This window comes from Panthera uncia (assembly GCF_023721935.1).
Source record: "Panthera uncia isolate 11264 chromosome B3 unlocalized genomic scaffold, Puncia_PCG_1.0 HiC_scaffold_1, whole genome shotgun sequence".
Classification (NCBI taxonomy): Eukaryota; Metazoa; Chordata; class Mammalia; order Carnivora; family Felidae; genus Panthera; species Panthera uncia.
Genome location: NW_026057582.1, coordinates 86,324,845 through 86,337,806, shown reverse-complemented (window position 1 = coordinate 86,337,806; position 12,962 = coordinate 86,324,845). Strand labels below are relative to the sequence as shown.

General features: G+C 34.3%; 1 protein-coding gene across 4 annotated transcripts in view; it reads right to left on the bottom strand.

Annotated features, from left to right (window-relative positions):
- Positions 1-7,296: 7,296 nt before the first annotated feature.
- The window catches only part of GOLM2 (golgi membrane protein 2), a 105,931-nt gene continuing 100,265 nt past the window's right edge, over positions 7,297-12,962 (bottom strand). For all 4 annotated transcript variants that reach the window (XM_049613530.1, XM_049613529.1, XM_049613533.1 and 1 more), the window contains one exon: positions 7,297-9,389. In XM_049613530.1, the coding sequence (XP_049469487.1) occupies positions 9,319-9,389 (71 nt within the window). In that variant the 3' untranslated portion in view covers positions 7,297-9,318. The remainder of the gene's footprint in view (positions 9,390-12,962) is intronic.

The following is a 12,962-nucleotide window of genomic DNA, read 5'->3' as shown; positions in this document are numbered from 1 at the left end:
GGAAGAGCATTATCTGTTTACTAAAACTCTGGGCCACTCACATTATTCAATCAAGAAATATTTATTGAAAAAACACAACGTGTGAAGACCATACTAGAATGCGAGGGATACAAGGTAGACGTGAACACTGCCTTCTCAGAGTTCACGGTCTGAAGAAGACAGACAAGTAAACAATTTAAATACAATGTGCTAAAATGACCACAAGGAGTTCTTGACAGGCGTACAAACGGGGTGTGGGAAGGCTTTCATGAGATGACCTGAAGAGTTGATGTTACAAAGGAAGAGTGCCTAGGTAAACAGATGGAAAAAAATCCAAAAATGAGATTGTGTTGAGTAGTTAGGGTAGTGCTTCTGTGCGCTGGGGATAGAGGAGTTGAGGGGAAGAAAGTGGAGAGAGATGAGGCTGCGAGGTAAGCAGAGAACCCTTGTGAATCTGGTTGTTTCAAAGTGTGGAGCAGGTGAGTTGTCTCCTGAATGCCTTACATACTGCAGATCTTGCCAGAGCTCAGAGTTCATTTGCACCCGATATCTTCCGATTACAAGAATGCTCTGAATGCGATGTTTACTGACAGCCAGTGGTGTATCAGCGAGCAGAACTGGTATTAGTGCACAAATAATAGATTCCTGAAAAACTAACTGGAAATCAACAGTTACTGATTATCCAGTGTATATCATGGAAAACCATATAGGTGAAACAATTACTTCAACTGATTACCAACATAATTTTTAAATCAGGTAAAAATTGGGAATATTTCTGAAAAAAATTATCAATAGTAATAACTACCAGTGTTCGCTCTTCTAAAACTTAAATATGCCATTTACAAAGTGCTTTTATATGCATTTTGATTTTCCCAACAACCCTGTGAATAAGTGATATTAGAGCTCCCCCCCACCCCTCCCCACCCGGCAAGTCTTCACCTGAAGACGCTGAAATTTTTTTTTTAAGGTAGGAGGAAGGGAGAACAAAGGAAAAAACAGTCACCCTTTCCAAAGATAATCCAGTAGTAAGAAATACAATCAGGACTCAAGCAAGCTGTCCTTCTGTTCATTATACCACATCCTACTGTTTCCTGTTAAGTTTAGAAAGTTTGCTGGTAGCAAGCCTAAATGCTTTTGCAATTTATTTAACATTTTAACATTTTTTCAGAGGATAACGATTATGTTCTGATTTTAACTTTCATCGTTTACATCTAATAGTTTCTACTAGACTCTCCTGCAATATCTAAGTGGATTGTTGTGAAAGTCAAATGAGATTATTTATTCATTTATAAATGACAGTTCGTAATGTCATTAAGTTTCAGTAAAAACTTTGTCCAAGATTTTAGAATAAAATAAGGGTTTCAAAATATGAACTTAAAAAAAGTCAGGTATATTTATACACAAAGCAGTAGCCACAGGAAAAAAAACTTAATGCAAAAACTTAGTGGCATGCATGCTTTCTAAACCATACAAAATTATTGCTATCTAAAAATATTAATGAAATAAGGTGTTCACTAACTAATGTGATAGAAGCATCTTGGATATTTAACAAAATCCTTCAGCAAATCCCTTATTACCTTTTATCTGATATATAAGTCATGCACTTCACAATCCAGTCTTACATTAATTCTATCTCTATGAGATATTAAAAAAATTTTTTTTAATGTTTATTTATTTTTGAGACAGAGAAAGACAGTGTGAGCAGGGAAGGGGCAGAGAGAGAGGGAGACACAGAACTCAAAGTAGGCTCCAGGCTCTGTGCTCTCAGCACAGAGCCCAATTCAGGGATCTAACCCACGAACTGCGAGATCATGACCTGAGCCGAAGTTGGATGCTTAACGGACTGAGCCACCCAGGCACCCCTCTATGAGATATTTTTGTTTTTTTTTTTTAAATTTTTTTTTCAACGTTTTTTATTTATTTTTGGGACAGAGAGAGACAGAGCATGAACGGGGGAGGGGCAGAGAGAGAGGGAGACACAGAATTGGAAACAGGCTCCAGGCTCCGAGCCATCGGCCCAGAGCCTGACGCGGGGCTCGAACTCACGGACCGCGAGATCGTGACCTGGCTGAAGTCGGACGCTTAACCGACTGCGCCACCCAGGCGCCCCTCTATGAGATATTTTTGAATAGGCTTCACACCCAGCATGGAACCCAATGTGGGACTTGAACTCTGACCCTGAGATCAAGAGCTGAGATCAAGAGTCACACACTTAATGAACCGAGCCACCCAGGTGCCCCTATGAGGCATATTTTTATCACTCTCATACTACAACTAAGAAAGCAATATTCATAATAAACATTGAAATAGTATCAGAACTGCCATTGTACTTTAATATTGCATTCACTTGATGGCAATGATCATCTGAAACTTAACATGGTCAAAACTAAACTCTCAAACCTGTTTCTCTCTTAGTATTCTCCACTGGATAGAATATAATTCTCTTATATTTCATCCAATCCACTGTAAGTGCAATAAATTAAACCTTGAAAGTATATCTTGAATCCAAACACTTACCACCTCAGCTATCTCCCCTAGTTCAAGGACCGTCATCTCTGACCTGGAATACTATAAGTCTTCCTGCTCCATTCTTGAACCTCCGTCAATCTTTCCAAAACACAGCCAAGGTGATCATTTTAAACCTCTTTATAAATTTTTCAACACCCTTAAAATAAAATCTAAAGTCTTCACTATAACATGCAAAGCCCTTCATTAGCTCACTCTTGGCTACCTCATGACTACATTCCCTACCTCTTGCTATTTGTATTCCCATCCTACTGGCTAATTAACCATTCTCTGAAAAAGTATATTCCTGTATCAAGGACTTTGTTTTTGTTATTTCTCTGCCTCTACTTCTTTTCCCTTAGACCTGTGTTATTCAATAGCCACTAACCACAAGCCATGGGTGGACTGAGCACTTGAAATGTGGTAGTGCAACTGAGGAAATTAATTTTTAACTTTATTTAATTTTAATTAACAAAATTTAAAATTAATACCTGAGTGACTGCTTAACAGAGCTTCCAGCTGGGGTGATGAAATAGTTCTAGAACCAGTTAGTGGTAATGGTTGCACAACATTGTAATGTACTTAATGGCACTGAATTGTACTTTGCATGTAAATGTACCATGGTAGTTTTGCTACAATAAAAAAAAATTGCCCCTTGGTATTCCCCAAAGGAGTTGAGCTTGTGTCCACACAAAAATCTACACATGAATGTCTATAGCAACTTTATTCATAATTGCCAAAAGTTGGAAGAATCAAGATGTCCTTCAATGGGGGAATGCATAAATTGCAACATAGTCATACAATGGAGTATTAATCAGCTAAAAAGAAGTGAGCTATCAAGTGATGTAAAGATAAGGGGTAATCTTAAATGAATATTACTAAGTGAAAGAAGCCAATCTGCAAAGGCTATATGCTGTATGATTATAATCATAGGACGTTCTGGAAAAGATAAAACTATGATGACAGTAAAAAGGTCAGTGGCTGCCAGGGATTTCGGGATAAGGAAAGAGGAACAAGTGGAAAACTCGGGATTTTTAAGGCAGTGAAACTGTTCTGCATATTATAACGGTAGATACATGTCATTATACATTTGTCCAAACCCATAGAAGGTACAATACAAAATGTGAATCTTAATGTAAACTGACTTTGGTTGATAATGATGTATACACAGTGTTGGTTTATCAATTTTAACAAATAATTCTACACTGGTACAGGATGTTGATGGCACGGAAGCTGTGTGTGTGTGTATGTGTGTGTGTGTGTGTGTGTGATATGTTGGGATTTTCTACTTCCTACTTAATTTAGTTATGAACCTGAAACTGCCCTAAAGAGTGAAGTATATTGAAAAAAATTAATATTTGGTTTAGTTATTATAAAACTTTTAAGTATACTTGGAACATGAGTATGTGAATGTATTAACTCAAATATAAATTATGAATGCCAAATACCAAATATTTCCAATGACAACTTAATGTCCGTATTGAGATGTGCTGTAAATGTAAAATACACACTAGATTTGAGATTTAGCACAAAAGAAAATATAAAATATCTCTATCTCATTAGTAGTGTTCTATATTGATTACATATTAAAATGGTAATATTTTGGATATATTGGTTAAATATCAAAATTTCACCAGTTTTTTAAAAAATGTAGTTACTAGAAAATTCAAAATTACATAGGTATCCTGCATTATATTTCTATTGGATAGTGTTGCACAAGATATCCACATGGCTTATTTTCACACCACCTCTTCAGAAAGGCCCTCCCTGATCATCCTATCTAAAAATAGCACCCCTCCATCACTATTCCTTTATTCTGATTTATTTTTCTTAAAGCATTTATCACTATGAGTATAGAAAATAATGATCTCTCCCTCTGGTATTTATGTAAGTTCCATGAAGGCAGAGACATTGTAGTACTCAAAACAGCTCTCTATACAGATTAGGTACTCAATAAGAAATTAAAAGAATGATCATTGTTCTTTCATGATTGAATCTTTAGGCTTATGTGTTAGGGGGTGTCTGGAGCACTCAATAAATATTGAATGAATCCCAAATCCACATTTCTTAGTCTCTCAACATTTCAACCTTCCATTTTCAAATACTTATAGTACAACTACATTTGTATGTCTTCAAATTCATTCTACTGCTATTTGCAATTTGCAATTAAACCCATCCAATGAATGTTTCATTTCAGTTATTATACTTCACAGTTCTAGAATTTCCATTAGGTTTTCTATAATTTTCATTTCTGTGCTGAGATCCTCTATCTGTTCACTTACTTAAAGCATTTTCATTTAATCTTTAAACATACTTTTTTTTTAGGACTTTTTAATTTAATGTTTTAAAATTTAAATTCAAGTTAGTTAACATACAGTACAGTAAACACTTTTAATACCTGCATTAACAAATAACAATATAACAAATAACAACAGCCATCTAATTTTTTTAACTATAGATCACATTTCAAGTCTTTGTATGTCTGATAATTTTTTATTGAAAACTAGACATTGTGTATATGTTGTATAGATTCTTGATTGTTATCTTCTGAAAAGTGATGATTCTTATTTTAGCAGATTCTTCAGTTACTGAGTAGTTACCTTAAACTAATATAGGCTTGGTTTTATGCTTTGTTAGTTCATATCTATGAGAAGCCGAAGGAGTTTCATTAAGTTCTAACTTGACAGGACTCAATCTTCATACTTTATCTCCCCTTACAATCTTGTCAGAGCTTGTTAGGGCAGACCTAGGGTAGGTCTTACTCGAGGGCATGGTCTTTACTCCCAAGTTGCAACCTTTCTAATCGTTTATCTGGATGCCACAATTGTTACAGAACTCCACCTTGACAGGCCCAGAAACCTAGTGTCCTGTAGCACTGCTTTCATGCCAACACTTTTTTAAATTAATTTTTTAATGTTTTTATTTATTTTTGAGAGAGAGAGAGAAACAGAGAGACAGAGCGTGAGTGGGGGAGGGGCAGAGAGAGAGGGAGACAGAATCCGAGCTCTGAGCTGTCAGCACAGAACCCATGTGAGGCTCAAACTCACGAACCATAAGACCATGACCTGAGCTGAAGTCGGACACTTAACCGACTGAGCCACCCAGGCGCCCTTTATGGCAACACTTCTTGACCTCTGGTATCTACGTTCCATTCTCAACTCTGTGGCAACTGCTATGGGGTAAGCATCAGGTGGTTTTGCTCTAATTATGTACAGTCCAGCCCTCAGCCATGAACTTGTGGGCACCCTTATAAGGATTTCTGGGGCTACCTCTCTGTATAGATAGCTTCCTCTTCTCTGATGTCCACCCAATTGATTTCCAACTGCTTCAGCTGCTCCCCACTATGATCTCTGTCGTCTCAGTTCAGCTTTTTTACACCCATAGGAAGCTGGGTGACTGTGGGGCTCAACTGCTTAAGTTTCCCTTATTTCAGAAGCTTAAGTTTTTTGCTGCCCCAAAACAGTCACTTACATCTTGTCCGGTTTTATAGTTACCACTAATTCAGAAAGGGCTAGTCAAATTAATCATAGTCAGAAACAAAAATCTCCCTTCCCTCATATTTTTTGGAGTGGAATTAAGGAAAGAAGAGCAGCTGTTCTCAGGTGGCAAAACTAAGAAAATGTGACCTGCTGGAAGTCTTGGTTAGAGTTTTGAGGGGAGAGCTAGTCTGAGTGAAAGAAAGTAGCAAGTAGAGAGAAGCAGAAATGGGAGTTAGTGAAACAAAGTTGGCAGCGTTTAAGTCCTTGTGTCAATACAATTATCCTCAAGTCCAGCTGACTTCTGCCCTTTTTGCAGTTTATTTACATGGACCATTAAATTTCCCCTTTTTCTTTCTGGGACAGTTGTTTGAATTTTCATTTGGAACCCTTAGTGAGGAGAGTCTTAAAAGGAATTAGATATAGCCCAATTAGAACTGAATATTTATGTGAAGACTGAATAACCTAGACTTTGGAAATGTATTAAATAACATCACATGGTTTGATTGTCTTATTGAAGCCATGGGGTCAGACATGTGAGGGAACAGAAGTTTCCAAGGCTAGCCATTATGACAAGTGACTATCCCCCTCATAACTACACAGTTTTTGTTTTGTTTTGTTTTATAGATTCTCTGTCCTCATATTCTAGCAAATTTTATGTTTACAGGTGTATAAAGGACAAGTCAAAAAGGAACACAATCTTAAGATTTTTTAAAATAAAGGAACATATTTTAGAAACGATGTTGAAGTTGTATTCACATTTTCCTTAGAATCATCCCTCCATGTATATTTTGGATTTTATATTTTCTCTTTATGGGTCAGTAGCAAGTGACCTGAACTTAAAAGGTTCTACCTACCCTACCCTTTCCATACCTCTTCAGCCTCATTTCTCTCATGATATTCTAGCCTCATAATTATGTTTCAGTTAAGTTGAAAACCTTATTATTTGGAAACTTAAGAGACCTTGAAACCTTGGAACTTTGTTTTATTTTTAATAGTTCTTATCACTATTTAAAATTAGCTGGTTCTTGTGTTTACTTGTATATTGTCGGACTGGTCCAACTTGAATGTAAGCTCCATGAGAACAGAAACCTGGTCTATCTTACCCACTACAGTATTCTTATTACATAAGATAATGCTGGGCACATAGGAAGCATTCAGTATTTGTTACACTAGCACTACGGTAAACAACCCTAATATAAATTTTTCTGCAGTCTAGTTTAGCTTAGCCTAAAATGAATTCTAAATTTGCTCAAATTTTAGTGTTAAAATGTAACTATTTGCATCACATGAGTGTGATGTGTGTATATGTGTCAGAATCAGAAAAATAGTAAAACAAGTTTAATTTTAATTTATTAGAACCCAGTTAAGTGATGATTTTAAAAGCAGAGTTTCCATCAAATTAACACTTAATTCCGGGCAAAAATACATTTAAAAAACCTAAATCTTAAGGCAGAAGTAAAATATTATAAAAACCAGCATGTCTAATACAGACTGTAGAATGTCAGAATTTTAAGATTCACATAGTATTTTATAGCACTAAAATGTTAATACAGTCAGAAACATTATCAATTGGTCCAAGATCTCTCAGTTTATAAAATGTCTAGACTGCTAATTGAAGAAATTTTGCTATATAAGTAATAGCTACCATATAATTAAGTGATTGTTCTTATGACAAAGGAACTAAGGCAGGAAATTTCATGGTTTTCATTTGTAAAGATTTTACAGTATTAAATATAAAGTATTACTAGAAGTATGTTTTAGATTCATCTTCCCACTCTAATGCCCAAAAGGTGTACATCAATTCCCTTTAACTCCATTTTAAAAAATTCTGTGAACTATTATACCTATTCATTATAGGCCTGATATACTCAGCAAAGGCATAAATTGCCATTTTGATTTGGTAGAAATAACAATTTTAGTAAATCACTATATCTTTTCCTGGTCATTAAATAATTTCAAACTGAAGTCTAAGAATTTTTGCACTTCTAATAAATGAACAGCTTTTTTACCTCTGTAAGTTTGAATTTTGACTAGAACCTGAGCACAAGGGGGAAAAAAACATTTCATGTTTATATGCAATTAACAGTAGTCCTTCTGAAAAACAGAGTTAACAACCTTAAATGTCTCCTTGTGATCAAAACCTTTTATTTTGGGGTGGATAAGATTTAAAAGATTTAAATCTGAAAACAGGGATTAACTAGCTTAAGCATTCTCCAGAATAGTGTCAAAAAAGACAAATGCATTTAAAATAATTCTGTAAGTCTAGCAAATATGAGGCTTATGGGTTCTTAACATATTAATTACAAAGATTCTTCATCTTTATTACAAACTCTTAAGCTATTTTAATAAAACAGTTGTAGACCTCACTGCACTTCTACTTATTTGTGTGTTAATAAAAATCTGTTAAAACTCCTTATAGTACTTCTGAAAAATTCTAGTCAAATAAGATCACTAAAACTACCAGAGAAGCTTTGAAATGCTGATTGCAGATTCATTTTGAAGTTGATTTAGCTTCTTTCAGAATCTGGCATTTAAATCATGAATATTTTCACCAACTTGGACTCTGAAAATATAAAAAATTTAGCCAGTGATGGTTATCGTTAAACAGTACCAGTATTATGTGAAAAAAATAAAAATTGAAAAGATATTGTCAATCATGCATTTCACAATTTCATGAACTAAGTAAGGTATAACTCATAAATATTGTTATGTCTTTGCAGGTTACCTCAACTTCCATCAGGCCTCAGCTAAAAGTTAATCTGCCAAAACACATCAGCACTCATGTAAAATAAAAGGAGTAGGGAAATGATTTTGCACACATGCTGCCCAGTGTTTGGCTTCCAGGTTCCAACCCCTCTTTTATGTGACTAGATATAACTCCATGAAGAGCATGAGATGAGGGGTAGATAGAACAGAACACCTGTTGGGCTAACAAGAATATATTAGTGTATAAAAAGTTTTTCAGTTGAATAACTGTTCTCACTGGGGTTATGCTATGTGCAACATATAAACCGTACAACCAATTTTTACTATTTGTCCATTTGTGGAAAGAATTAGGCTCAATAAAATGTAAAATATACATTAGTTCATTTTAAATGCAAAGATTACAGTTTTGCTTACTTTGTTTTTGGCTCAACTGTAATATAACAAAAAAAATCTCTGCTTTAATAATACAATATGAAAAAGTTCACATATGTACATGGGTACATTTCTTCATTAAAATTTTTCCTTAAATCTATCTCAATGTATCTTTACAACTGATACAACTGATCTTTACAACAAAAGTCAGAAACAACAAAGTAGAAATCATTCCATTTTACAGCACTTTAGGTTTTCTGAAGTTTTCCTTTAGGGCTTAAAGAACGTCATTGAAACGTTGTTTTCCATAGTCTGCAGGATCCATTTGAAGTTCTCGTTCCTCATCATCTGTAAGGAAAATAATTATGTATCAAGAATATTATTTTTAAAATCACTTGCAGAAAACCAATAAAATAAAGCCTCAGTAGTTTTCTATTTGTTATTTTATACCTTCTAAAATAGCGCTTTATTTCTTAGTTGCTTGGCTAAACAGTGAAAAGTCTGTCTTCCAGTCTTCTAATATATTGGAAGATTACTTAATTTAACAAATCTTTTGATGATAGTAGAGCTAGATATAGTTAGCCAAACTTTAGGAACCCACAAACATTGAGGAGTTGGTTCTTGTATATAAAATACATTATTTCTACTAAATGAATTAGTTCTATAAGTTAGTTTTTGGAGTGCCTAGGTGGCTCAGTCCGTTATGCATCCAACTCTTGATTTCAGCTCAGGTCATGATCTCATGGTTGTGGAATTGATCCCCCCACCTCCACCCCCATCAGGCTCCACGCTGAGTGTGGAACCTGCTTGGGATTGTCTCCCTCCCTGTCCTTCTGCCCCTTCCCTGCCTGCTCTCTCTCTCTCTCTCTCTCTCTTTCAATGAAAATAAATAAATAAATAAAATTTAAAAATAAAAGTTTTAGAAACCGTTCTGTATACATTTTCATGCCCTTAAGAACCAAAACTTTTTTTCTAATTACAAAATCAATCCACACTCATCACATAAAAATTGGAAAATAAAAGATAGGAAAATAAAAGCTACTCATAATCCCAATATTTAACATTATAGTGAATTTCTTTGCTCCTCTGCAAAGAGCTTAGCAGCAACTTCTTAAATGATATACTAACCAAAATTTAACTTCTTCTTTACCAAAAAGAAAAAAAAAATATTACATAATATTGTTAGTAAGATCCTCAAAGTCACTTTGAGTAGCTACATTAAATGACTCTTTAGAGTTTGACTTATTTGGATATTGACAGGTTTTTCTGGGTCCTTCTTGGCTATCATCTGCCACTTCACATTACTGTTTATCTCGCAGTAGCAATCCTTTTCTAATTTTGTTACAAACTACAGGTTTTGAAATAAGACCGCTCAGAATATTAAAATTATGTTAGAACAAGAATGAAAAGTAATTTAATCAAAGCAAAGAGACTTTCTTTCTAGTATATGGCTTTTAATGACATCTGTTAGCTCCTCCAGAGCCTTGTTTTTTTTCTTTTTTTCTTTGTTTGGTTTTCTTATTTTTTTCTTCTTTTATTCTTCCACAGCCTTGAAAAATGATTTTTCATACTTTATAGTTCACAGTTACAATTACCCAACAGCTTAGTTTTTGATAGATTGAGATGTTACTATAATTGTCCAGAAATATAATTTTATATAATTTAAAGAGTTATATGAGTTATATATAAATATAATTTTATATATTTCAAGAGTCAGAATCCCAATTCACATGTATACTATAGCTTTCTGAAATCTGTCTTTTAGATTTGATAGGTTTGCTACCCTTAACTTCTCTAGTATATCCTATGGTAAAATTTTGTTCAAGAAAAATGCTATGTGATATATGTACTGTGTATTTTACATAATGATGTGTTCTTATTTCTTCTTTATTTATTCATTTTTAAAAATGCCAAATAACACAACTTTTTCTTTCCTTTCAATAACTTTCCTATTAAACTTACAGAAATTCTCATTTAGAATTGCAGGCAACAATTTTGCATCATAGGCCAACAAAATTATCTTGTATCTTTAATAGTGTAATCCACTAGCTGTGATAAGATAACCCCAGATCTGTTACAGGCAGAGGCTGAAATTGTATCCGTAATCACATCTGTATTTTGAAAAAATGCTAATATCTTAACATAGAACTTGTTGGACTTTAAAAAATTATCTTTGGTTTTAAACAGGAAAATGATCACTGGCACCTCTCCAGAAAGTTCTCCTTAGAATCCATGTTATGGGATATCACCTTATGGCTATAAATACATCTTTCATGACTTCAGTAATTAAATGAAGACTTAATCACCACAGAGGGGTGGGAAAAGCAGCTATACAAAAGAGAATTCCTAAAAATTTAACAGGAAAGTTATTGAAAGTAGGTATGTTGGAAGACTTTTAAATGAAAAATTATAAAGAGAAGGTAAGAGCAAAGCTCTAGGAATAAAAACACTGAATTCTAGTTCTGGCTCAGTCCCTTAACAAACCTGATCTAGTTTCTAAACCTCTTTAGACCTTTAGTTACCTTCTCAGTAGAATACGGATAGCAACTGTTTATCCTATATCAAAATAATAATAATAATAATAGTAATAATAATAATAATAATAGTAATGTATAGGAAGGAGTCTTTACTTCCAAAGTCTTCTATAAATATACGGAGGAGTTTGTTGGTTTTATTAATTCATGCTTTTAATCAAATTTTAATACTGTGCCTTCACATTATTCAGAATTTCACAGGACTTTTGGAATATTGCATTTTTCTTACACTGAACTATTATTTACATTAACTAGAGTCCACTTTCAGTATAGCTATTCTAACCAGAATTCAAATTTCTACTGACAACCTATTTGCATGTACAGTATTTATAAAGTATGATGAAATTACCTAGTCAAATCTGATATAGAATAACAACCTGAAAACTAAATATATATATATTTTTTTCATTTTACAAGGCAGCAAAATCTGTAAATAGCTCATTAACATAAAATGACTATTAAGGAAATAGAAGGACATTCATAATTTATTAAATAATTCCTAAATTCCCTCTGAAGTCAAGAAAGGATCACCTCCATAAAGCAAGCTCTACCAAATAAGAACATCTTGGGGATAATAAGGCAGTGAGGCTCCACTAAAAAGTACACGTTAATCCACAAACCAAAGTGTAATTATCCTCCAAAGCAGGCAATCCAAAGAAAAATATTCTGTATTTGCTTTAACTTCTTAAAAATTATTATTCAACAAACACTTATGTAGTGCTTACATTGTGGAAGACCTGCCCTAAGTGCTGAACAAATATTTGAGTCATATAATCTACATAACAACAGTTTAGTTAAGTAACTATACCTCTATTTTACAGATAAGGATATTGAGGCATAGAGTTAGGTAATTCACAAGGTCACAGAGCTGGTAAATGCTGGAGCTAGGATTCAAATCCAGGCAGTCCAGCTCCAGAATCCAGGCACTCAAGCATTAGGCTCAGCTTCCTTCCATAAGCACATAAATACAACCATAAATAAATATGCAGGTCATACTCTGTTAAAGAAACTTGGAACTTCTATGGGATTAAAGATAAGAGTAAAGAGAATTTATCCATCTCCTTATTACAATAAAGAATGAATTAAAAGACATATCCATCAGATGCAGAGTATTTCCAGAGGTAATCTTTTCATTGGGTCACTTAATTTTTTTTTTAATTTTTTAAAATTTTATTTATTCATGTTTGGGAGAGAGAGAGAGCAAGAGCAAGGGAGGGGCAGAGAGGGAGACACAGAATCCGAAGCAGGCTCCAGGCACTGAGCTGTCAGCACAGAACCCGACGCGGGGCTCGAACTCACAGACGTTGAGATTATGACCTGAGCTGAAGTCGGACACTCAACTGACTGAGCCACCCAGGTGCCCCTCATTGGGTCACTTAAAAGAAGG